Below are 27,978 nucleotides of genomic sequence, written 5' to 3'. Positions count from 1 at the left end.
ATCGACAATATGGATGCAAATAAATGGTCTATCTAAAAACAACGGCAACTAATAGGTTGATATGTTTTCTTGATATAATTATTATTTTTAGTTTTTATTTTTAAAATATAACCTCTATGTTAAAGATTGTATATTCTTTAAAAATTAGGATCCAATAATATTTAAAAAATATATTTATTGCCAACGCCGCATTTCTACCATATGGGGGCTGCCCCATAAAAACCATACCAGCATTAATCCATCTCTCTCCAACTGAATTGTCCTTCCTCTCTCTATCATTAGTGCGGCAGCGCACAAATGATCCTCTGTGCATCGTTTCTCTTTCTAAATTGATCCCCTCTCTCTCTCACATATGCGCAGTAATTCATCTCGCTCTCATTAAATTGATCTCGCTCTGTCTAAATGATTCTCTCTCTCTCTATCTTCATTTTTGCGCCAAATTGTTCCGCTCTGTATCATTTGTGCACTAGTGCACTAATTCATCTCTCTCTCTAAATTCTCCGGGCTGGCCATGGTCTACTTTGCGAATCCCCCTGCAAAAACGCCCTAATTTTGCAGCCCTTTCATTACCAGCAATAATGCCTGGTCATGGCGATCGTCACTGGGGACCGCTACCTGGATCTCCTCGTGAAATTCACAGAGAAACACGCTGAATCCCTATTAGAAGGAACCCTAATTCTGAAACTGAACCCAGTGGGTCTTCACTATGTTCATTCGAGGCTTGAAGCCCTTGAAGAATTGGAAGGCCTCATTGCAGGGGCTCCTGTTGATTACCTTCGTGCTTATATCTCTGATCTTGGAGATCACCGGGCTCTTGAGCAGCTTCGTCGAATCCTTCGACTCTTGACTTCTCTGAAAGTGGTTTCCGTTCTTCCTCCACCTGCTAGGGATCCGGCTCCTCTCTCTCTCAGGCCTTTCAATCGACTGAGGTTTCTTGAGCTTCGAGGGTGTGATCTCTCGACTTCGCAGGCTAGGGGGCTTTTGGAACTCAGACACACTTTGGAGAAGATAATATGCCATAATTCAACAGTATGTTTGGTTATTTTTTGGATGTTTGCTCTATAATCTGTTCTGTTATTTTGTTGGAATCCTCTATGTAATGTGGAATTTTCTTTATCTCGGCATTGGAATTTTCTTTATCTCGGCATTGAATTTCAATAAGGTAGTTGATATATACTATAATAGCTAGAGTTCCTGGTCCATGGTAGATTACATGAAGCACTGGATTGTATTTTCTGTTTTCTATGACTGACTCAAGAAGTTTGCCTGTATAACTGGGCATACCCTCGAAAGTTTTGCAAATTATGGAAGCAAACAAGAGTGCTCTTATAGATGGAGAAGCAATGCTAAGGAATACTGAAAAATATCTGAATTGTGGTTCTGTGGATACACTGATACAAGAGTGCTCTTATAGATGGAGAAGCAATGCTAAGGAATACTGAAAAATATCTGAATTGTGGTTCTGTGGAAACACTGATACAAGTCTGCTGCTTAATTCAATTGGCGCTTCAACTACTGCATGATAGCCATCATCCAATTTTGAGTTTTACCTTATTTTTTTTGGTTCTGAGCTTTCTAGATAGAAGATAAAAGAAGGGAAAGGTGGGAAAAGTAGGATTCATAATAGGAAAATAGGAGTACAAGGGATCAAAATGGGGAAAAACAACAAGAGAGTAACAAGAAGGTCGGAATGAACTTTTAGTCTGCATCATACATCCCTTTGCAGCCAATTAAAGAGCCAGAACTCATAAATTTTTAATTCTAAGATCATCCCTAAAAGAAAAAGAATAGGAAGAATTGAAATAAAATCAAATATAATGTAAACTCACAAAGCTCATCTAACTCATCAGATAACTCATCCAATTCAATGGAAAACACAGCTTTTGTTAGCATCACCAGGACTATTATTTAGTAGATAAGAAATGAGTGGGGTTACTGAAGAAGCAATCTGTGTTCGACCAAGGCCCATAAGCCTTAGAGAAAAGAAAGAAAAACACAGGCAACATACTTGTGAATAGTCATAGAGGAAAAAGGTGGAAAAGAAATGGAAATCAAGTATTAAGAGGAGTGGAGGGGAGGTATCGAAAAATATCGAAACACAGGTATCAAGGGAAGCAAAAATGTTCTCAATCAAGAGAGAGCAGCCCCTCCACTCTGTCCTAGGTAAGAGTAATACTGTCATCTTTATCTTGTGGACACAGAGGATTAGGATAAAGATGACCCTTTGGTCAATATTTATTTTATATTGCCTGCGGATCACTTGAGTATCATTTTGGTTAAGGGTTTGAATTTGACTGTCTAAAGTTTCCAGCCCTCCTATTGAAATGCTCCAATTTCAAGATCCCTTTTGTGGTAGTGTAACTTCTCATTCTAGCCATCGGTCTGTGTTTTGCTTTTTCGTTCAATGAAGCTTCTGGAACTGTTATTCATTGTTGAGCCACCACCCCATACCATTTCCAGATAGGGATATTGTAGGTGGTATAAAACCAAGGGGCTAGATTCATAACTTTAAAAATTTTCCATTCTGTTAAAACACAAGGCTTTAAATACATGAAGAACTCAATACAAAACCATAATACATAAATTCCAGCCTTCAAACTTGGTTTATACCAACCTTAATAAATAAAATTACAACTCTAATAGGTCCCTTTCTCAAAATACAATTAAGGGCAATACAATGTCCAAATATTGAAAATGTACATCTTTACAACATATTACAAGACTTATGCTCAAATTCATCATTCTATAAAAATTACATAATGATATTTTCTTCAATCTTCATTCTCATCATATGCCACATTGTCTTATACAAATCATATAGTCACTCATAAGAATCAAATGAGATTTCAATTCACATAAACAAAAAGTATAACATTAAAGCTCATATCACAAGATTTTAAGAACAATCTCAATATTCACGTAACATACTCAATTCTATCATTCATTAATCACTCAATGACAGTAAATATCAAATTAACATGCAACCAATCATGGGGGAGGCCATGGTTCAAACCCCTTGTGCCCGGTCCACGATCAGGGCTTTTGAGGACTTAATTTTGTCCCAAAGATGAGTTTGGGAAGCTTATACACCTTTACAAACATTTCATATGGTCTATAATCAATAATAAAAACAACCCACATCAGTTTGTAAAAAGAACGAGAGAGATTCGATTAAAATCGAGCAAGATAGAACAAAACTATGTAGTATAGTCCACCGGACCACCAAAACAGATTGCATGCAAAAGTGTGGATTCTAAATGATTGAAAGAGGTAATGGATCTCTGGAATTTGAAACCTAAGAAATGCATGAGAAAATTCGTATATAGAAAATCAAGGGTAAACCATACTCAATCAAAGAATCACCAAGGTATGAAGCATATACTCAAGTAGATGACCACCCTATAAAAGGCAATCATAAAGATCACGTGAAACAAAGGATAAAAGGATTACAAAGCTGGTGTAACGAAGAATTTACAGCAAGATTTGAAGTGGAATGGGGTGAAGAACATTAGTGAAAAACTCGATAGAGGGTTACCTTGAAGATGGCTCAATACGAACTAGATCTCATGTAGTGAATGATCACCCCAAAGCTTCAAGTATGATCAATGGAATGCAAGTTCTACAATGGCTGTTGCATAGAGCTTATAGGAGTTCCTTCTCTCTCTTTCTCTAGGTTCTTTCTTATTTATGAAAATTTGTTTTTTAAAAATTAGGTTAGGTTGGACTATAAGATTGTATTTATATGAAGTGTGTAAGTAGGATTAGATCTCAACCCTTGATGCACATCATCAATGGCACATGAGAGGCCAATTATCTCTAGCCACTCATCCCCATTTACTACCAAGATGAAGGGGCGAAATTTGCCACCATTATCACCCACTAAATCCCTATGTCAAAGCCACATTTACCTTCTTGTCCTTAGCGCCATACTTTTATTATAAACATGTCCAAGTGTACTTGCAAAAATACCCTTAACATTTAATAAATTCATGAGTCTAGAGATTGTCCAAGGGCAAGGGGCAAATAAGTAAATGGTGTCTTTGCATGGGAAAGGCAAAAAGAGGGTTATGACACCACCGATAGGATCGGCCCAACTCACACCCTTCACATGTACTCCACACCTTCACATGGGTCACACCAATGAGGTGCATCCACATGAAATATTCACATGCAATGTAATCTATGTGGATATTTATTTTAATAACAATTTTTATTTAAAAAATTCCCTTGGCTTCGCACAAGCCAAGCATGTCACATGTGTGACAGTTACCCATGTGATTAAAATGCAACTCTATGTTATAACCAAATAACATAAGGTTTGGAAATCAAATTACATAGTTAAGTGTTAAAAGGGGGCCTAATGTGAGGGGCCCATGGTGCCACGTGGTCACCCTATGGCCACTCGGGTGCTACGTGGCATCCATATGGATGTCCTCATTTGTAATTAAAGTCAAACAATTTTGAAAAACACATTTTTGGTGCTTTAAAAAATCCTGAAAAATTTTCAAAAATCCCATTAAATATTTGAAACATATTTTACATATTTTTACATTATTTCTCATCATAATTAAATCGGACTAAAGGATATGTGAGATCTTAATGTTTTGACTTAGTAACATGAGTATTCCATTGGGTTAATCCCGAATGATGTTCCACCGGTATCTCAAGCTGACCCAACAGATTTGTGCTCCACAGTTTATGACAGAGACACATAATTGGTCACATCAAAATCACTAAGCCAGAGCTTCCCACTATCCGGCTTCTCAATGGATTACAGGTGTACCCCTGTGGGACATATTATTACTCTATTACAGAGGTCCTCTCAAAGCACATTTGTACTAGTTCTTCTAAGTCGGATAACACTAGAGAAAAGTGGCTACCCCATACGATTGTGGTGCACATGCCATAAAATGGTCTTGTGTCTGGATACGGGCTCATGTCCCATAAGCAATAACCATTCCATAGAGGGTCAGCTCTCAATCAAACACTCAGGTTCTATTGTTCTCGATTTGGAATCTCCAAGTCGTGGCTTATCACATCAACTATAAGGCATTCTAACCTATACAATCCTGACTCGGAGGTGACCCTCATAACTCCCTTGAGAGATTACTCCTTCCAAAACGTAAGCTCTCGATGCCTCATAAAACTCGGGGTAATATGCTGGGCCCCATTGCGCCAAGCACCCAGATTCAGTCTCTCTCTTTAGTTCGCACTGAGTGGAAGACTCTTTAGCTTTAAGGCCTTGAAAGGCCATATAGCCAACATATATCTGATGCTTTGTTGTTGAATTCTAAAAGTTCATTATAAGAGGAACTTTGAACAAATGTTGCTTATGTAACTACCATGAACTATTCTTGAGTTACCAAAGATATAATAGTCAAAGACACTGCCAAAAGCAGTCAATGGGTGCTTTCTTTACTCCAGACTCCGGACCTGAAGTTTTTGCAAAAGAAGGTAAAGGAAAATCAGAAGACCATTGAAACTAGATTTTGTCCTCAGATGGCTTGCATGCTATGTTATGTCTGGTGCAGTGATTGGAAACTCAAGCCTGAGCAAGGAAGAAAGCAGAGCCTGAGCCCGAGTACCTAGTCTGACTTGCCCGAGTCTTGGGCAAGACTTTGCTGAGTCTCTTGAAAACTAATATAGTAGGGTTTCAGAATGGGTTGGATTTGGGTAACTCTTGAGGTTTTGGACCCAGAACTGGGACCTTACAAGGTCTCATTGACACTGGTGAGTCCCAGACTGAGTCGCCGAGTTTTCAATCACTGGTTTGAGGTTGTTGGGCAATATGATTAAAGGTTCAAGGCCTGCAAATTTTGTGAGCTTTGAGAGCCCCTACGAAGAAAAAGTCATGTGTATGATTGCATGCTTGAGAACACAAATAAGCATGGACAGAAGATATGGGGTTGCGAGATTGAAGGAAGAGAGCTCAATAATTCTTGTTAGTTGTCCTCTGGGAACAATATTTTTTGAAATTAGTTGATATGCTATCAAGCCTTGCTCTATCTAGTTCCCTTCGTAACCAAAATATCCCTTCTCAAAGAGACAATGACCTTCTTTTGAGTATAGACTTAGCACATCTCCCAAAGCTTAACGTTTTACTTTGTGAGGATTGCGTTCCAAGCTCCTGAGAAATTGCTTTCTCTTTGATATCCTGAATAACCATCAATATGGTCTTTATATATTTATCACCACCCTTTAACATAAACTCTGTCTTGGGGGTTCCATTTCTATATTAAGGTTCTTGTATTCCAATGGTTATTATTCTTGTAGTGTAAGTGTTGACTGCAATTTCTCGCACTCAGTGTTTCAAAAAGCGCTAGGCTGGTCCTTGGCGGCCTTGGGAATCTAGGCCGCCCAACGCCTAGGCTGGTGCCCAGAACTTGGGCGGCTAAGTTGAATCCAAAAAGGATTCTACAGTTATATATTGTATAAAATATAATAATTAGGTATTTAGGGCACATCAGAATTCAAAGTATACTACACATTAGCAGACACTCTATACATAACCATAAGTCGGTCCATAATCCATATCCAATTAAAATTTAAAATTTACTAGTAATAGTTCAATCAAAGTTCAAAGTTTAATAATTATTCAACATTCATCATTCATCATCAAAAAAATTAGGGTAAGCTGCATTGGCATTATATTCATCGGAGTCGTCACCCTCCTCGACATATTGGTCATCCTCATCCGTCTCTTTTGAATCTGCCTCTTCTTTCTCCTCCACCCTCGTTCTCTGTGCAAAAGATCTAGTGGCCCTAGGAGGGTCAGCTGATGTTCCTGAAGCATCCATGACCATGTCCCTTGTCAATTCTTCATGCCCCTCGACTTCATCATCATCAACTAACCACTCTATAGCAGGGGTCTCTCTTATCTCTCTTAGCAAACCCGTCTTTCAAGAATCGATTATACTTAACAAAGACTAGGTCATTGAGCCTCTCTGATTCAAGCTTGTTTCTTCTCTTTGTATGAATCTAACAAAATCAAATCAAACTAATTAAAATCTATGGTTCATGTATTATTAATACAATTATATAAATTACCCTTACCGCCTTACCCCTTCAAAAGTACGCCAATTGCGCTCACAACTGGATGAAGAAGTCGTTAGGTTTAAGATCCGAGTGGCCAACTTTTATAAATTTGGAGAACTACACCCATGTTGGCTCTACCAATTGGCTGCAAAGATATAGAATAAAAACATAAATAAATATTAGAATTATAAAAATGAAACTTGATTATTATTACTACCTGGATCACTTTTGATCCTTTGCCTCATCGCCATTGGACTCCCTAAAGAGTTTAATGAGCACTTGTAATTTATCAGCTCATCAACGCATATAATATCCTGAATATCAGGATCAGGGACTAGCACATCTACACACTTATTAAATCCAGTCATAATTGCGTCATTTGTGTGTATATCCTTGTTAACATAAAAAAAAGCTGAGTTCAAATAATAACTAGCTGCATGCAATGGCCGATGTAGCTGCCTATCCCACTTCTCATCAATAATCTCCCAAATAGACTTATAGCATCAAAATTTTGGGCTCTCTCTCTTTTGCATTTCTCCATAGCCTCATATATAGCCCATAGAAGGCTTGTCACTATCAACTATGCGAAGGACTTTGACAAGAGGAAAAAATACCTTAAGAGCGCCCTTCATCCCTCGCCAAAAAACCTTAGAAAGGATAATATCGCTCACCTTGCATGCTCTCCAGTCATCCGAGTTAAACATCTACCTCAACTGCACTCTCCTCGAATGTATGCTATCTAGGCATAAATACCAAGTCGCAAATCTCGTGACCCCAGGCCTCACAATCTCTTTCTTCTTTATAAATCTTCGCATCATGATGAGGGTGAGATGGTGGCCATAGATGAAATTTGTAACTGACTTTGCCTTCTTCACTGCACCTGATATCTCGGTTAAACTGTCAGGAGCCTCAAGCATGAGGTCTATACAATGTGCTGCACATGGTGTCCAAAAGATTCTAGGATAAGCTATGCGTAACAAATTAGCTGCAGCAACATTACGAGCAGCATGGTCTGTGACAACTTGTACAACATGATGCTCCCCAACCTACTTGATTCCCTTCTCTAAAACTTGGAATATGTAATGGGCATCATGGATATGATCAGAGGCATCAATACACCTTAAAACAATAGTCCCTAAAGGACAAATTCACAAGCAAATTCATCTAATTTCTTCTCTTCCTATCACTCCAAGCATCAGTCATAATAGAAACCCTATACTGAGCCCATGCATCCTTAACTTCTACCGCTTCCTTCGTAACACTCCCAAATTGGCCAATTGCCTCTACCACGGCATAAAAGCTACTTAAGCGAGCGGTGTTGAAAGAAATGCTCATCTCATAAAACCATGTAGCAAGATAATAAGCAGTTCTATCTCTCTCTTCCTTCATTTTATTTTCAATGGTGGTTTGCTTCTTTGCTTTCTCTCCTGCAACCTCAGGGTCAGGCCGTGGCAAAAATCTATCCATTGGGCCTTTAACCCGAGGCTTTTTACTCCCAGAACCAGAACCAGAACCAATTACAACTCTCTTTCCCTTTCCCCTAATAATGAATTGTTCTACTTTAGCTCTTGACATCTCTCCCCAATCCCATCCTTATCACTATCATCATCATCATCATAATTGACCCGATCCCCAGACCTATTCTCTGCTATGGAGGCAAATCTCTCATCTTTTTTCATTTTTACCATATTAAAAAAAATGGTTATTTCCTCTTTAACAACATCAGGAGTCTTTTTACATGGGGCAACATCCCCCTTGATACCGGCTAGATGTTTCTTGAACCGGTTTATGCCTCCTTTTATATCCTTCTCACAAAAATTGCATTCTATGCAATTTTATCATTAGGATCTGGGTTGCCGTCATATTTCCAACCGGGATCATCACTCCTATTAGATCCTGAAGAAGACATCTCAAAATAATATAATTTATACAAGCAATAAAAAAAATCACTTACTTTGAGTTTGATTGCTCAATCTCCAAACTTCCACCTCAAAGATGCTTCTAAGGACTCAAAATCTTCTAAAAAAAACCCCAATAGATTTATAAAATATAAAAAATTAAATCTAATATCAATGGGTGATGTTTTGTTTAATTTCTTATAACTTTGAGAAACTCTTCGATCCTAAAGAAATCACCAAAAAGTTAGTTTTTTGGAGGCTTTCTCTCTAAAATGGGTTCCAATAAGTTTTAGGTTTCAAATGAACCTAAAACCCCTATTTTTTGCCTTTTAGTATAAAAAAAATGAACAAAAACTGACCCCACTGAAAGCAATTTCGACCTATGGATAGGGCGTTGGACCTGGGCGGCCGCCCAAGTCTGGGTGCTGGGCGGCCGCCTAGGTGGTTTTCTGGGCGTCTTGGCAGGCGCCCATGAACCACTGCTTTTTAGGGCGGTTAGGCCTGGGCGATGTAGCCAGGATCCCAAATCCGCCTACGCACTGGGCGGTCCGCTTTTTGGAACACTGCTAGCACTATCAAGCCTTGCTCTATCTAGTTCCCTTCATAACCAATATATCCCTTTTCAATAAGACAATGAACCTTCTTTTGAGTGTAGACTTGCCACATCTCCCAAAGCTGAACGTTTTACTTTGTGACGATTGTGTTCCAAGTTCCTGAGGAACTACTTTTTCTATGAAATCCTGAGTAACCATCAATATGGTCTTTATATATTTATCACCACCCTTTAACATGAACTCTGTCTTCAACAGGTTGGGGTTTCCATTACCATAGTAAGGTTCTTGTATTCCAGTGGTTATTATCCTTGTAGTGTAAGTGTTAACTGAAATTTCTAGCACATGGTAAGTTTGGATGTTAATGTTTAGACCCATGCGCATGCCTGAACTTGATTGTTGACATTTCAGGTTTGGACATAATTGCCTCTCACCCACTTTTATTTTGCCCATTGTATTTATTGTGTGCAATTGTGGTTCTTCTCTCTGCTTCAAATTTTTGGTTCCTAGCGTTTTTAGCCACCTAATTTATCATTTTATATTACCTTTGTCCACAATGTATTGCTCTTTCCCTTTCGTTATTTTTGGTGAATGGTAACACTTTTTTTATGCCAGTGGTCTCTTTTGATTTCTTATCCTTGATACTTATTAGACTACCTGGTCTCCCCCTTCTACAATGACCCTTGTGATGATTAGTGACATGGATACCAACAAGAGTGTCAATGTGTCATGTATAATACATGTCTAAAGAGTCTGTACTTCATTGTAAAAAGCTAACAGTGACAGGTCCATACAAGCCATTATTTGAATAAAATAGTAGAGTTTCTAGATATATATGTCTATAAATTTTTTTTTATAACATATTTTCTGTTTTATTAATCTATAATAAAAAATGGAGGAGTTCTAGAGTTGGGGATCCCAATTCATGAGGTTCTAGGATCGAGCTCCAACATTAGTTAGTGCCATTTTTTTATTCACCTGCCGGGTCTACCTGTGCTGACTCGCAGAACCAAGCCGAAGGGGGTGTCAAGGTGACACTGGTGATGATCCTTCTTCGGTTCTCTACTTGGGTGCCTCATGGCTCTCTCCACTAGGAGGTGGTTTGCAGTCATCTATGGTCTTTAGAATTCCTATTGCACTTGGTACTCAAATTCTCAAGAACACTGTAATTCCACATTGTTCCATCTACTAATTTCGTTTGCCTGCAAGCTACTTGCACTCTTGCAGTAATCTTTCCTTACGTTTTCCTTTCTGTATTCACCCCTCAACAAAAAAAAAAAAAAGGTCTTCCTTTCTGTCTAATGGGAACTAGTGGGCAAAAATATCGAGGTTGAGAAACTATTATGTGTGTGTGTTGTTTGTGTGTTTGTGCTTATTTCTAACTATATATTCATGAATATGTGTACATTGTAGGAGATATATAAATTCTGGATCACGATGTTACTGTCTTGTGTGATGCCTAGATCCTAGAGAGTCAATTACTTCTGAGTACTGGACTTGGTCTGAGCATTGCCAACCCAATAGCAGCACTTTTAAGGAAAAATAAAAAAAATTGTTGAAACTTTCAAATTGTTGTTTCGGCTAGGGTAAAATATGTAAGAAAAATAGAAGTTAAACCTTTTGTAATCATTTAAAATATACTTGTCATAGTCTTGTACTTTTTGTTTATGAGAAGTTCATGCTGCCCACATACACTCTCCAGCCCATACGAATACCTGTTCATCTAAAGTCTTGGAGGGCATCTCCCCCTTTCTCTTATTCGAACAGTTGGAGGGCATATTTCTCTCTCTCTCATTCACTCAAACACACACACACATGCAGATTTTATGCTGCCCATCTCTCTTTCTTTCTTTCTAATTTCTGCAATATCAGCTTATGACCAAAACAGTCCTTAAAAGAATTTGTTCTTGGGATTTGTTTGACCCATAGGCGTTCTAAAACATGGAGAGCAATAAAGAAGAAACTGAAAAGGCCTAGAAATATATTTATTTAGGAGGGAAAATTTAGTGAACTTTGGCCATCCATTTTACATCTAGGCCTTTAAGACTTTAAAAATCAAAATTTCCTTTTTGTTTTAAATTGTCACTGGTGTTAATGAGGACCTCTACAAACTTAGGTGTCAAACAAAGCCTCGTAAGGCTTCAATCTAGCACGATTTTTCTTTCCCAAAATGGATGGGCTATATTTAATTGCATTTTCTGGGATAACAATGCCATTTTCTGGGATTTTCCTTTTTAGGTCCTCTTTTCATGATCTTGTTCGCTGAGGCAACCCATATTCATCTACAAAATTTGGGACCAACAAACCCCCCTTGATAGGTTCTTTTATGAATTTTTAGACTATTAGTTAATGCTGCCCGAACTATGTTATGTGGATTCTTTAGTTTGGGTGTTGTACGCATGTCAAACACATGTCAACATACATTCTAGCACATATTCTTTTGGATCTTGTTGTTAATTAACCATCGATTACATTAGAGGCTTAAGCAGATGAAGTAGATTCAGGATTCTTAGAAAGTTTTGGCAAAGTCTTACGTTGGCTGCGTACCTAACATAACCCACCTCCTTTATGCAGGTTGGGATGGGTTAAGGGAAAGTTTAAGGTTCGCACCCTTTTTAGACCAACATCAAGGACTTGACCTTCTTTAATAAATAATTAATTATTTCTTGCTAATCATCATGAAATGAAATATTAGTAATTCACTGTTAGATATGATTGTCTCTTCGTGACATAGCCCTGCTATTGAATCCTCTTCTTCATTGCATGAGGAATCTGAAGTACCATACTTATGTCAGACGTTGACAAAGGTACCCATTTCCATGCAACATGGAAATGTTGTCTTTGTGGTGCCTCAAATATAAGGTGCCTGTATAGGCAGTGCCTTCCTTCTTTCAAAAAACTGGTTATACTATATTGGAATTTAGCAATGACTTTAGTGCTGTTCAAATCACTATTTAGACCGAATTGTGATTCACACGTCCTTCAGTTCTTGAACTGTAGAGTCAAGGTTCTAGAGTGAACACATCTCTCCAATGGCCTGCTAAAATCTGTCTGATTTGAAAATCTTGGTTGCACCTATTTGCATCACATCGTCTTGCAAATGTCTATACCTTTGTGCATGTGTGACTCAAGTAAGCCTCGTTGTATTCTTAGTGACCAATGTGCTCCAGGGTTACCGGACAGTTTGGATTGTTAGCAATGGATCTCAATACATTCCATTGGATTTGATATTAAAAGCTGAAGCTGAATATGCCCTAGTTTATATACCCCAAATGGTTGGGATAAGGCTTGGATGATGGAGCTGAATATGCCTAGTTCATATCATATGATTTCGTATCGGCTTAGCAATATCTAGGAACTTATGAGAGTGGTAACTATCTCATTCTGCCCTTCTCAAGGGGTATAAGTTTGAGTACAATGGGGTAGGATGATGGAAGTACCCCACATGTAGTTTTGGGCTCATACTTGGGTTGGTGCTTCTCTTTGGAGCTTGAATCCCCTTCAGATCTTTGTATCTCGTTCCTTAGCTAATTACTTGGCTAGTAGACTAGTTCAACGAAAAGCACCACATGGATGCAAAAGAATCATTATTAATAAAGTCAAAGGTAGGATTATGTCTATTACACTTTCAGCAGTGGTCTTTTATTGCTGTGCTTTTTGAATGACTCACGGTACATCTGATCAAATTGAATTATTGGGTGGCTTTAGTTTTTGAACAGTGTTGGATAAATGACACATCCATCAATGCATGTTCCTTGTGTTAATACTGCTCATTCATATGTATAGGGATTTTTTTCCTTTCTAACTTATCAAAAAGTTGGAATTTTTGTCTTTCTTTTATCTGTAGACCTAATATGTAGGGATTTTTCCTTATGATGTTGTTCTTCGCATTGAATAGATGGTCTATGTCTGTCGAATAGTCTCGATGATCTGTAGATTTGAATAATTTTTTATAAAGAGTGTTAATTATCGATTTACTTTTAAAGCCTTTTGTAGTTTGGAATATGATGCTTCTAGTTACATATTACTTTTCCTAGGCAATAATTTCCCAGTGAAACTTCTACTTTTGGTTGTTATATTGATCTTTGCTATCATATTTATTGTTTGTGACATGACTTTATTCATCATTTATATTATGTTGTGAAAATAGTCTTTTCCTACACATTGCTTCTTCAATCATGATACTGGCTCAAATGCTCATGCATAGTGCTGTGCAAATGTAACCCTATTTGTCGTTTTCATGTATTGGCATGATACTATTGTTAATTTTCAGGATGCTCTCAGGCATGTATTTGCTGGAAGGATCGTGGATATTCGTGATTGTCCCTTGTGGAATCGTTTGTCATTTGTTTCATGCTCCTGCAATGGTTTAGTTCTTATGGATGAATCATTGCAATTGCTTCCAGTCGTGGAAACCCTGGATTTGAGCCATAACTCTTTTGCCAAAGTGGATAATCTTTGGAGATGTACGAAATTGAGATACCTGGATCTTGGATTCAATCACCTTAGAACAATTGCTTCACTGAAGGAGGTACCCTGCCTTGTCACCACCTATTCTTAGCCATTTTTATTCTGTGGTTCATTTTATGTGATTTGGGTTGTATACAAATGTACCTTGCCTTGCCACTGCCTATTCTTACCCGGTTTTATTCTGTGGTTCATTTCTTGTGATGTGGATTTTATGCAAGCTGGTTAGAGGAATATCGTACCATAACAGACAATCCTTGTTGCCTTCAGCACAGCATAGTGATTCCTTAGGACATCATCTAAGCATGGAACCTACTGTAGTATTTCACCTTTGTCATTTCGAGATTCAGCCATTGACCTCTTCCATGGATTTTGTTCGCCATGCAGGTGACATGCCCAATTACTAAGCTTGTCCTGCGTAACAATGCTTTGACAAGTTTGAATGGGATTGAAAACTTAAAATCAGTTGACGGGCTTGACCTTTCTTACAATATTCTTTCCAACTTTTGTGAGATTGAGCTTCTTGCAAGCCTACCATCTCTTCAAAACTTGTGGTTAGAGGGCAATCCAATCTGTTGTGCTTGGTGGTACCGACCTCAGGTTTTCAGCTTTTTTACCAGTCCAGAGAAAGTAAGGCATTATTTTCCTACCTTGGAATTGGTTGCCACTTTTTGTGTTCTTTGCCCATATCTTGTATAATTATGATTTGCTGTCTATCTTTGACATGCTTGTCATAATATAGTGGAACTTTTTATTGGAAAAGTTTCCTTGGGCAAGGGATATTATGCTAACACTTCAACATACTTTCCTTCTTTAGTTGGTTCTCCCATTTCTCTTTTCAGCTCTGAGGCATTTGACACTTTCTATCATTTTTTGGTTCATTCTCTAGTTACAAATAGACGGTAGAGCACTCAGTGCAAAAGAGACATGGAAGATGCAGATCCTCGTTAAGAAGAGGCAAAAGCGCCCTGCTGGATTTGGGTTCTATTCTCGCGCAAAGGAGTATGTTCAACAAGATGGCAGTTTCAACAGGCAAAGCGTAGGCCGTTTCTTTGAACTTATTTGTTAGATATGTTCATACCTTCCTTGACTACACTTCAATGTTTGTTATGCTTGCTATTTTTGTGGTGACAATAATGGTTTTATTAATGTGAGAGTTAGTTTAGAAATTGTGGGCTCGCCATTGGCCTTCTAAATCCCTTATGTTACCGAACTGCTGTATCATTCTGTTGTTTTGTTGTTTCTACAGAAAAAATCGTCCAGGCTTGCTTGTATTGAGGATGCAGAAAGGAAGAGTATTTTCGAATCAAACGATCATGAATCAGGATCCTGTGATAGTGAGCAACAAAGAATAGACGACAATTATGTTCCTGAGGATGAAGCAGAAGTTCTGGGCCTAATGAATAGAATTGAATTGATGAAAAAAGAAAGGTCTATTCTTTGGTTGCGAGAGTTCAAGGATTGGATGGATCATCAAAGTGACGGGGATGCAGGGGAGAACAGTAAGCTTATAGGCTCAAGTCCCAGGAAAGCAAAGTATAAGAGAAATAGAAGTCATAAACGCCTTGGAGAGATCTCAAGATATGTTTCAGACTTGCAAGATTCAGAGGATGAGTCTAGCACAAACATTTTAGAGTCTGATACTTTATCTCAAGATAATTTTCATGGTGACGATAGCCACAGAATTATCAATTCTAGCAAAAACTTCATTTTTGGACCTTCAGCGATGAATGATAGTCGGGAAACCACACCACTGTCAGCATTCACGAAGATGGATCCGATGAAGGACCTAATGAGTGCTTCTGCTAATGAGGTGCAGAATTTACTGCAACATCCTGATGTACTTATGAATGAGATGGGCAGTGAGAAGGATGGAAAGAGAAGTACTAAGTCTATGACATCCTTTGATGAGATAATGGAATCCCGCTCTTCTTCTGTTTTCCTGGCTTCGCCACCTCATTATAGAGAAGACATACTTCATCGACGGCAAAACCTTGAGGAGGAATTCATGCAGCTATCAGCTGGTTCCTATACGGGTGGCTCATCAGATAGTGATACCAGTAGTGATGACACTGATTCCTTCATACTCAATGCCTCCTTTGCTGGAGTTGATCAAACACTGAATGGAGATGCCCTGAAGGATAATGTAGGAGGCAAACTTGACGAAGAACTCTCTGTTGAAGATTATTATGAGAATATTCATGGCAGTGATCATGACTGTCGCAAAAATGGAGGAATTAGTTATGAATATGCTGACCAAACAACTGGAATTGTGAAAGTTTCTATGTTAGATCATGCCAAACCATCTTGTATGGATGATATTTTGACTGACTCTGGTGGTGGCATTGCTGACCAAGTTATGGCCCAAGGTGTTGATCTTTCAGAAGTGCCTAAAAGGAGGCGAAAACCAAAAACAAGGGTTGTTTCACTCCCTGAGAGTTTGCCTATCGGAGAGATCTCCCAACAAATTACTGGTGTTTTGGATACTGATTGGGCTAACTTGGAATATGTTCAACAATTGTCTGAAGGGAAGAACTCCAATCGTTCAGTTAATAATGGTGCAAACTGGATGCTGAGAAAAAGAATGGATGAATCTCTAAGAGATAGTGCTGATGGTTCTCTTTCAAAATTGAAGTCTGATGAATATCCAAGTGATGAAAATGATGACTTCATAAGGAACTACTTCTGTTTGAAGATTGCAGATCCAACAGTGTCTGAAACTTGTCAGCGTTATGTACTTTGCAGCCATCTAGATTTACGCCACCATGGCTCAGGTGTTATGGAGAGGTATTCTTGATGACCCCGTGAGTTATTTCATGGATGAATTGTCTGGGAAGTTTGTTAATGGATTCATGTTTCTCTGTTTTTTTATGAATAATTTTGCAATTTATCTTGGGGATCGAAATTTTCTGAGCTTTCCAAGTACATTATGAAGGTGTATGTGCTGAAATGATGGATGGCTCACTTTATGCTTCATAACCCAAATATCTTTTGGCTGCAAACATTTGTGAAGATGGTTTATTAGTATTATCATAGCTTGATTAACTACTAAGATGCTGGATTTTGCAAAAGACAGATTTATAAATTTCATGCCGCTTTTGTGATACTTTTATTTCATGGTGCAGTTATTATGGTTATTGCCTTTGTTGTTGATGATATTCTGGTTTATAATTGTATAAGTAATATGCTTCTCTGTTTCCAAATTGTGCATCCCAAGAGGATAATTAACATGCTGAAGTGGGCTAAATTTATACTATGTGCAAAATATTACTGCCCTGTGGTCTGCTAGAACTCATTCAAAATGTGTTTGTAGGACCAGTTCTTGCTGAAACAGATAATTTTTAATCTGTCTTTCTTATGTAAGTGTTTTATTTTCATTTTGTATGTTCTAGTGTGTGGAGCAAAAAGTATTTAGGTGATTTAAACCAAGGATTCTCTCAAGAAATTGACACCCATGTATTGCACATAAGATGTCCTTTATAATATTTACCTTAACTGTCTTGATCATATGTTTATTTTCGTTTTATATATTTTCGTGTGTGTACCAGAGTCACTTATAGGTGATTTAAAGCGAACTGTCAAAGTGTCTCTCAAGAAACCCCCACCCATGTTCTACCCTTTTAAATTTCCTTGTTCTTGTATAAACTACTGGACTAGATGACTATAAGAGGCATTCGGTATACTATACTCTAGTATAGAACAGAGGCATTCTGGGCTGACTACTACGACTACATGCGCATCTAGATCAGTGGCTTGGAAGCCGTAAGGCACCCTTGACCATCTTCCAAAGTTCTAAATAATCTACTGGTCAAATGCTGTAGGAGCGGACTGCTCTACATTCAGCCACGCCATAGCCCTCAGCGCTATGGACGGGGTGACAGAGGTGGAAAGAAAGCCCGTTCACTCATAATTGCATAAGGGGCCTTCCTTAACGTCGAAGCTAAGTGTGTCGCCTTCATTGAAAGCCTATAGCACGTCTCGTCCGGCTTGGCTTGGAAAGCGAGCTTAGTTAATTGTATCCAAATTGACATTCTAGTATGGCACTGGTGGTGGCCAAATTCCACAGATTGGGAAGTTGATAGTCGCAATGATGTCTGAACTTAGATGAAATTCAATACAGAAGATTTTAGATAACTACTAATCCCTCCAATGTGAGTTACTGTTAAAGGCAGTTAACAACTCTGTTCTGATCGATCTTTCTTTCTTTTTCTTTTTCTGTTTTTGTGTGGAAGGTAACCATGCCATTCAAGTGTGAATTTATACTTTTTGTGGAATTTGAGAATGCAAACATACGGAGGCGCATGGATGGGGAAAGAGGCAAAAAGGAATAAGAAAAAGAAAATGACAGGAGAGCACCAAAGTGGCCTCTACTGGGTTATGTAGTTTATTCTTACTAAGCCTTCCTCTACCATCCCATTTTTAGCCAAAATATCCATCTCCCATTTTGCTTCTCTACTGATATGATAACATGATCTGCATGCCTTGTGTGAGCTACTACCTCCTCCATAATATCAACGAGTCTCCCAGGAAAACAAAATCCCGTAGATCGGAAATAACTAAATTACTGGAATCTCCATGTACTAGAAAAATCTTCAAGAAGAACTTGCGGTTTAGTCCAAGATCATTGAGAACGGCTAATACTTCCAAAGAGGACACGGAGACAATGCTCTTGGGTACCTCAATATTCCTCCCACCTCAACCATCAAAATAGTGAATCATCATTGTCATCCCAATTGTCCTGTGAGACTGTCGAAATTAATCTTGACTACCTCCGCCGGAGGAGATCGCCTAGAGGTAGCTCACCCCCCACCTGATTGTCAGCTAATGCCACATCCTCCAGTTCCTTAGCATATCTAAAATTCGGTTTCCCGCTAAATCTTTCTAAAAGCCCATGATTTAGTGTTATCTTGGATTCTCACAAACTCATCGGCCCTGTACTAAAAACATAGTTTACAAACACCAAAAAAACCTTGATAGTAAGTCCATATGTTTTTATCATAGAAATGATATCCAAATATGTTTTGCTGATTTTTTTTATTCCATTGATTGAAAACAAATTTTTTTTTTGGGAGAAAATTCACTTGTATTGCATGAAAAATGAGTTACATCAAAGGGGGGCCGGGGGAAACAATGCTATACAGCAAAAGGGAAAAGAAAGGAACTTGTGAAACAATTAGGAAACATAATTTTAACGAGCTCCCTCCTTAGCTTGGGAGTTAGCATTGTAATTGGCTTCCCGGTAGACATGGATCCAGGAAATAGTGAGACCTCCGAGTTGTCTTGAATGGTTAATTCGGGACTCCAACAATGGTTAAACTTGCGAAGGCCCTTCATGAGGGCAAGAGCCTCAGCAAGAGTCAAGTCCACTAAGCCAATAGGACGGGAGCAAGATAAAAGGGTCCTGCTATCATGGGTTTGGAAAAGGCCTCCAATTCCTCGCGGCCCAAGGTTTGCCTATAGAGCAACCATCAAAATGGAGCTTGACAAAGCCAGGCTCCGATGGAGATAGTCTCCGAAGCAAGGCTTGGGCAATTCTAAGGGGTCAAGAGATAACAAAGAATCCCAATTGCTGAAAAAGTCGTGGTAAGCATAATCTTTGAAGAGGCGGTGGTTTTTGCCCCAGAAGGAAACAAGATTTTTGACTTTATCAAACAATGAAGCAACTCTCAAGTACTCTCCTGAATATTCGATTGCGGTAAATGAATATTGGTCATCATAGGGGCAGGAAATCCCATGGAGATCCAAATAAGCTAGCATTGAGTGCAACAGAATCTTATTATCTAGAAAGGTTAATGAATGAAATAGTTAGGACTAATCATCATCATCATCTGACTCTTATCCAAACTAGTTGGGGTCGGCTACACGAATCTTATTTTGCCATTCCACTTTATCAAGGGCCATATCCTCAATCAGGCCATAAGTCACCATATGTCTTCTCCTACTTCCATCCGTATCCTTTTGGGTCTTCCCCTTGCCATGTTAGAGCCTTCTACTTGAACCAAAATGCCCCTCCTAACCGATATTGTTCTAGGGCAACGCTGCACATGGCTAGCCCACTTAAGTCTACTTTCCCTCATCTTATCGCCTATTAGAGCCGCCTCTAAGTTCTCTCGAATGTATTCATTCCAAATTCTATCATTTCTTGTTTTGCCACTCATTCTATGGATATATTGTTTCTTGACCGCCAACTCTCTAGCCCATAAAGCATAGAAAGTCCCACAATCGTCCTATAAAACTTTCCCTTTAATTTCATATGCATGCGGCGATCACATAAACTGTGGAAGCACATCCCCACTTCGCCCTGCCAGCTTCAATTCTATGTGCGACATTTTCATTTTGCTCTCGATTCTCATGGATTATTGACCCTAGATATTGAAAATAACCCTTTAGTTATTTTTTGGCTATCATTCTTAACTATTTTCTGTACTCCTATTATTATTAAATTTGCATTCCATATATTCTGTTTTAGTCCGGCTAATTTTAAAACTTTTAGATTTTAGAGCTGCCCTCTAAAGTTCTAGCTTTGCGTTGACACCGTCTCTAAGTCTCATCAATTAAAATTTTATCATCCACAAACAATATACACCATGGTACCTTATCATGTAGATGCTTAATGAACTCGTCCATAACCAAAACAAGAAAATATGGGCTTAACACTAACCCCTGATAAAACTTGCTTGTCTCTCTACTAGTTGTTCTTACATTATTTAGCACTCCCTCGTACATATCTCTCACCATGTTGATATGTATGTTAGATATATGCCCTTTAGAGACTCCTTTCTTTTCCTATACGACTAAATTACCTCTAGAAATCCAGTTGTATTGAGCTCTTCTTAGTTGTTGAGGGGGATTCCAAGAACATTATTCGATGGGCCTCTGGCCTTTCTCCTTGGCCTTGGACGCTTGCTCATATATTTGACAAGATTGTGCACATTTGTAGGGGTATGGACGTCTCTTGGAGGTATATATGGCAAGAAGGAAACCATGAAGCTGATTCTATCGCGACGGAGGCTGTGTCGTTGGTTTAGACACTTCCATATTCCTTACTTTTGTTTCCCCATGGGACCTGTTTTGTACTTACGATGACCTCTATACTGGTGTTTTTATATAGGGTTCCCCTTGGGGGGGGGGACTTCTATATTTTTGTACACAACTCCCTTTCTTGGGGATGCCATTTTTTATATTGAGCTCCTAGCTTGTGGGATGCCTCATTTTTTACCTACTATACTGGTATCTCCTTTTCTTTAGTAGTATTACACTGTTAACGTCTTCAAAAAAAAAAAAGAGAGAAAAAGACCATGTGGTCTTTTTTCTTCTCCTTAAACTTCTTAATCAATTGCCTAAGTACAAAAATAGCCTCAATCGTTGAACTCCGGAGCATAATCTAACTGATTTTCTGATACACTCATTTTATGTCTTAGTTGTTACTTAATTACTCTCTCCCACAACTTCATAATGTGGGTCACAAGTTTGATCCCTCGATAGTTTGTATAGTTTTGTATGTGTCTCATTTGTTCTTGTAAATAGGTAACCACAATACTTGTCCTCCATTCATCTGCCATTTTCTTTGTTCTCATCATCTTAAATAATTAAGGCGAATAATAGTTTATTATAATTCGAAATAAAAGAATGACCAGAATTATGAAATACTAAAAGAATGACCAGAATTATGAAATACTCAACATCGAAGGTATTGTAATTCTTTTCCTATTTGTTGATCTGAGGTATTGTATTTCCTAATTCCCATTCCTTTCTGAGCTGTCAGATGGCATTTTATAATTACCTTGATTACTTCTCAGCTCAAAAATCCACCGGCTAAAATAAAAGCCTTTGCCTTTTTGATGTGGAACATGCAAACTTTCAGATTGAGTAAATATCTAGCAAATTTTTTTATTTTTAAGACTTCTTACATTTTCATGAAGATAAATTGAGACATGAACAGGTTAGAGCCCAACCGGCAGACAATTGACACATATGCCTCAAACTTGAGGCATAAATACCTTCCAAACTCCGCAGTTCTTGGGTTCTCTAACCGTCATCTGAAGGTTTCCTTAGGCATTGTTGTTTGCCTCAAATTCTCAGTAATGATTTAAACTAAATTCTTAGATATTTGTACACTCTTCATATTAGGCATTACTATTATCCTACTGATTAGACGGGGATTTGTGGAATCAAGATTTCTTGGCCACGGTATGGACATGAGAATTACTACCTGTTATGAAGGATTATTTAGTTGAACATCATTTGTCCACACAAACATGACTGGCAAAGTAAGAGGTGCACCACCTCTACCATGAATATATTTACATGCTATTCTTGGGTTATAAAAATACAAAAATTATAAGAGTATCCTATCTGATTTTCCAATGTTTATTTATGCTCTAATTAGGCTCTTTATATTCATAGACGGTGTTAATAAAAGCATCTGTTCATTGCTGATATATATGCATACTTCATCATACATTTCTGATTGCCAGTCTTCCCTTTGTTTTCAGAGAAATCGCTGTGTTGCTGAGCAGTGAAAACAAGCTCTACTTGTTGTCGATATTCTCCAGAAACTGTAGGCAAGGTTGGATTTGTCTTTCCCTTTTTTCTCTGGACTTGTCTTTATCTACCAGTTGTTTGTGAGCCATATTCAATTCATAGGCAATGTTGCTGCACTTTGTTTTAATGAATATTGGCAGAGGTTGCTTTGGAAATTTTGGGAATCTATAGGCTTGAAGCCATAAAAGAGGTGGTGGTTGGAATGGGACTTCAGATTTTGAGGTAATGTAGGTGCTTTTCTTCGTTGTGTTAGGAAACTAACCAGTTTCTTTTTCATTTGACTAAAATTTAATATTGGTAGGTTACACATTGATGGAGGCGCAACTTACTTGCTCATAACAGAGACAATTGAAAAATCAAAGGAGCTGCTGGCTCTACTGCAAATCACATCCAACAAAGAAATGGATAGCTGTCGTTTGATAAGGTTATTCTTACAGGATTTGATTGTTTATCATCCCTCTTCAGTCACATGCTTCTGTTTTAATGTAAAGTATAGATTCATGGATTGAGGTTGGCCCACGAAAATTGAAATGGCAGCTGGGAGCAGGTTCAAGTCAATTTGCTTTATAAGCATATCTGTGGGGGTATGAAGATGAGCATTGTCCTATACTCATTGTTGCTGTTTTGGCAAAAGAGTTCCAAAGGTATGTTTTTGACTAACCTTGCATGATTAGTATTTATATTTGATAAAACAGCCAATGTTATCTGGTCAATGTGCAACCCACTTGCCATGTCTGTTAAGTATGAGAAATAATACTTCTTGGTTATAAGTGTTTATCAATGTGTCTATCAGGCTTTGGCTTAGTGGTGGACGTAGCGTTTGGGTGAGGAACGTCAGGGATTGGACCTTCTGAAGTTTGTCCTAACCATATCAAACTATTAAGGATATAACTTGTGGGGATCCATGGATAACTCTACAAATCTCATTCTTAATTTGTTCATACCGGATCTGTACAAAATCTTGTCAAACTTATAACTATGCTGGTCTTATTTGTTTTATACTCTTGTAATATACTAATATCTGATATTGTCATGGGCATGTTTGTATTATTGGCAATATCAATATGTATATGTGCACACACAGACATACATACATATATATAAGGACATTCAAGCACGCAATGGTTAGCTTTGGACTATTCATTGCAGATTTAGCCACTCTCCTCTACTCGCGCATTAGCTCTGTCTTCTTTCTTTTATGGTATCATAGCTTGTTGGTTGGAGAATGGTTCAAGAGGCTTTCATCGAAAGTTGACATTTAACCCTAATTCTATTTCTTTCCCTTTTCTTTTTCCTGGTATTTTTCTTCTCAAATTCAAACCCTAACTCTACTTCTTTCCCTTCTCGAGTCTAACCTTTCTTTCACTACATACCCTAATCTTCCTACCTCCTCTTAACCGTTTTATTCTCTCAATCAATATTCTTCTATCATACTTACTTTTGTCTTGAAATCAGATTAGAATCTTTCATATTCTTCCTCTCAAATCAGATCTCAAAAATCCAAATCAGATCTGCAGGAACCCTAAAATTAGATGTTAAAACCTTGAACATGATATGCTTGACCTAAAATCAGATCTAAAAATTTCAGATCAGATCTAAATTTTCTTTCAAAGTTTATATTTAGGGTGTGAAAGTTTCAAACCCTAAATTCTCGTTTTTTTTGTGAAACCTAACTAAAGTTTCAAAAACCAAATTCTCTTTGTTTTGTGAACCTTAATTTTCCATCATGTATTCTTCCACATGTGGTCTCTATTAAATTTGATTCTACCAACTTCATTATCTTGGAATAGTCAAATTATTTCAATGATAGATGGTTTGACACAGGCCAGTCATTAATATGCTGGATAAACTCCACTCCCTCTGGACATTATATCTCAAGTGATAGGTCTTCATTCGACCAAAGAATTGTGGGATTTCCTTCATGAACTTACTCTCAGTCATCTAATGCAACTTGATGCATATATCTACTCCAGCTGTGTAAGAGATAGAACTTCTCCATTAGTAGTACTTTAATAAAGTGAATGGTTTTTGTGTTCAACGAGCTGCAGTTGGTCATGAGGATGATGATAAAATACTTTACCTACTTAGAGGATTAGGTGAAGAATGTGACATGTTCATCCCATCTGGTCATGTCTGCACCACCTATGCTTAGCTCTAATGAACTTCGCCCTCTCTCATTACAACATGAAGCTTCATTTAAGAAATATCAGTCGCAACTGAAAGATGTTTATGATGCCTTAAATGCCAACTCTTACAACTCCAACATGGCTACTAGAGGATGTGTAATCTCCATATCAGTCCAAAGGATTTAGCACACGCCACTCTGGATCACCTAGCTCGATGGCACATTAAACTCGATCCTTGCTGAATCTTCATAAGATGTTAATCTTTATGGAAAATCTAGAATACTAGATAGGATAGATAGAAGAGAGCAAAACCAAGCAAGAGACACCTTAACATAGTAATGTTTACACCTCAATTCAAGATCTAGTGCTAGGCTTACATGGGCCATGCCACCCTAGGCTATCTTGGGTGGGGTGTGCTACCCTGTGGTGTGTGTGTGTGTGTGTGAGAGAGAGAGAGAGGGGCAGGAGGGGGGGGGGAGGGGGGAGGGAGAGGCTTCTTACGTGATATGATTTCATGGGGCAAGACCCCGTATTTATGGTGATGTCTAGGTTAGGGTTTGCTATCTTATTTGAGATTCAATTGGGACTATTGATCCTAGTGATCTGTGGGGTGAAGCGAGGCTTTTAATCTCAGCCTTCAATTCCCCAATCAACCATCATGATAGAGGGAATAATCTAGAACCATATACCTCAGTTCCTTGACCCATTCTCTTTTAATTTAAAAAGATAAGAGACTTATCCAACAGATCTTGTTAATCCTTATCGCAATTCAGCTAGAAGGTTTCCAAACCTTCTAGAACACTTCTCTAACCTTTCCTAACTTTTCCAAACTTTATCAACTACCAAGTTTAACTTGGTCAACAAAGAAGAAGGAAGGAAAGAGAGGGTTGTGTGGGCCTAGGAGCCCAGTGTGGGCCCTTTGCCACTAGGCCCCATGTGGGTCATAGGTAATTTTAAAGGCCCCAGACAATTTTATACCCCTCCAAGTACTTTTAAAATGAGTCATAAATTTGTATTGAAAATTACATTTATTTAAAATTTAAAATTTATCATATAAAAATAAAATATATTGTGCACTTTAGAAATTCATTTTTTTGATTAATGAATTTTCTAAAACATAAACAAACGTGATTAAAAGAGAATTGGAATCATCGGGTCAGGAATATGTGAAAATACTAAGGCACTTTACCTATGCTAGTTCCCAGGGTCGACAGACTATCTTCTGAATTCAACCCTATGGAACCCATGACCCATAGTCAATTTCAAGGAATTTCAAGGGCTCATGCTCGGTCCATCAAATATGGCCAATAAATCGAGGGAACGTAGGTCTAGTGCATGGATTACATGTTACCCTCTAAGGACAAGTCAGGTCTCACATAGATATGTGCACACTATTGCAATAGTGCGGGGGGCTTCTCTTTAGCACATGTACATGTGTCACCTCAACACGTCATTCCCCTAGATGTAAATATCATGTGTATATGTTGTGCGGTGGTAATGTTGAGGATTTTGCCCTTACCCATCAAGCAACCAACCACACACAGGAGATCGGTCACCTCCTAGCTAATCCACCTTGGGCATCTCTCTGACCTCAACAAGAGATGACCCTGGAAACTATCTACCGTTGTGCTTTATGCCCAGAGCTAAAAGGTTTTGGACTTCGCTCCCCGACCTAGACTCCCAACTCAGGTGAGTCAATATGCACTATAGAACATGCCTCTCTAGTCCCATATGGACCGCACTCCTACTAGAATCATAGGTTTTTACATGCTCTCATGGCTTTTGAAGGCCACATGCCCCAACAATTTTCCCTTTATGTGCTTTGACAATTGAGCACAATTAGAATACTTTGTAGTTTAAGGATTCACACATGGCTTGACCATTTGAGTCCTATTTTTGTATTTTATTTTACTATATGATTTGTGTACTAGGCTATAATTTGGGTTTCCACTAGTTTCATAGCACTACCCGACTGTCAGATGTTAATGACAGACGGTTGGGGTCTGTCATTCTTCTACAGAAAGTCCAACAAATTTGATAGACGTTGTGTCCCTCTGCTCAAAGTCCAAAAAAATCGATGGACTTGGGTGGAGAACCAAATAATCTATCTATTGTTTTGATCTAATGGTTGGGGGAATGCTGAAAGCTTGAATGATACTGCAGTACCTTTTCCATTTATTTCATGCAATTACTTGACCTGTTTCCCATTGTATGCTTTAATTATTAAATACACATATGACCGTGGGCAGGAAAATCATGGCTGTTGAGATCACTGTTTGTGATGGAAGGATGTATGCTTCTATGTACTGAAGAGTTCTTGAGTTTTGGCTCCTCAGACCCTGAAGCATCCCCCACATATTTCTCATCTGGCACTTGCTGCTCCATCAGTAACATAGTGGAGATGGTATGGATTTTTCTAGACCCTCTTCAGTGTATCCCTTATTCTCCTCTCTCTCTCTCAATTTGCCAATGGAAAAGGGCTTTTTCTATGATTTTATTCTATTGATGTTTATTTTATCAATAATGATTATTTTTAATCAATGTAAATTCAAAACAAAAAGAAAAAAGAAAAAGCCTCTGGACATGGATGAATGACCATCGCCTCTGGACATGGATGAATGACCATCGCTTCACTTACTGAATTATATAAACTCATTTCAAGTACCATTTAGTCCGTGTGTTAAATTGTTAGTGCCAATAATTAAGCATACATGGGCAAGGTCCTTGGGGGTTTACTTTGGTCATAATCAGAAATGAGCTGCTCATCTTAGAAGCTCTAGAGAATTCCTTTTGATCTTTGCGCTCTTTGTTTTTAGTGAAATAAAATTAACAGGGATGTGATAATTGCAGGTAATCGAGCCCCTAGAAAGCAGGTGCATTACCTTAACTTTGGGCCATGTAATGTCAGAAAATACCTCATTCTCCCCCAAGCTAGGAGAGGGAAGCCAGGAGTCAAAACACAAAGATTTGCAGCCGATAACTTGGAGACTCAAATGGTTCTCTGAAGACACCCTTTTCAAGTTTGTGGCTTTGGTGAATGCCATATATGCAGGAATGACCATGTCTACCCTGCCTGTAAAGTGTATGTCCTAAAGTTTCCTCTTGTATCATAAGTTTTTCTTGTCATTCATTCATTCATTTGTTTTGAATATTTTGGGAATGTTTATTCTTTTCTAGGTTTGGCTGCCTTCTGCTTTGGCAGCTGAGCTGATTGTGTGTAGAGGCTTCTGTATTTTTCCTTCTAAAGCTTGTTTCTATTATTCCTTAGATGGTTGAGAATGCTGCAAATTTTATTGATTTCTAGTTTGTATGCTTTTAAGTTGTTTTTTCATTTAGATGCAGCAGATTTCCTTGGAA

At 38.3% G+C, this 27,978-nt stretch overlaps 1 protein-coding gene across 7 annotated transcripts; it reads left to right on the top strand.

The window, feature by feature from the left end:
• The first annotated feature begins 200 nt into the window (after positions 1-200).
• Positions 201-27,978, top strand: LOC18423849 (Outer arm dynein light chain 1 protein). 7 transcript variants are annotated; one of them, XM_011629865.3, is made up of 11 exons: positions 201-1,029; positions 13,758-14,015; positions 14,339-14,581; positions 14,841-14,990; positions 15,201-16,738; positions 22,447-22,520; positions 22,636-22,717; positions 22,797-22,919; positions 23,033-23,139; positions 26,871-27,025; positions 27,472-27,978. In XM_011629865.3, exons 1-11 carry the CDS (start codon positions 589-591, stop codon positions 27,712-27,714), a joined length of 3,414 nt encoding a protein of 1,137 aa, XP_011628167.1. In that variant the 5' UTR covers positions 201-588; the 3' UTR covers positions 27,715-27,978. The 7 variants fall into 7 exon arrangements, 4 of the variants coding, with proteins under 4 accessions (XP_011628167.1, XP_020531537.1, XP_020531540.1 ...); XR_002283336.2 differs by having other exon boundaries at positions 202-1,029; positions 23,043-23,139; XR_016053536.1 differs by having other exon boundaries at positions 227-1,029; positions 13,769-14,015; positions 23,043-23,139.

This window comes from Amborella trichopoda, chromosome 4 (assembly GCF_054954075.1).
Source record: "Amborella trichopoda isolate Santa Cruz 75 chromosome 4, AtrichopodaSantaCruz75HAP2 v2.0, whole genome shotgun sequence".
Taxonomy (NCBI): domain Eukaryota; kingdom Viridiplantae; phylum Streptophyta; class Magnoliopsida; order Amborellales; family Amborellaceae; genus Amborella; species Amborella trichopoda.
The sequence above is the reverse complement of the archived record's forward strand: the minus strand, read 5'-3'. Positions and strand labels throughout refer to the sequence as shown.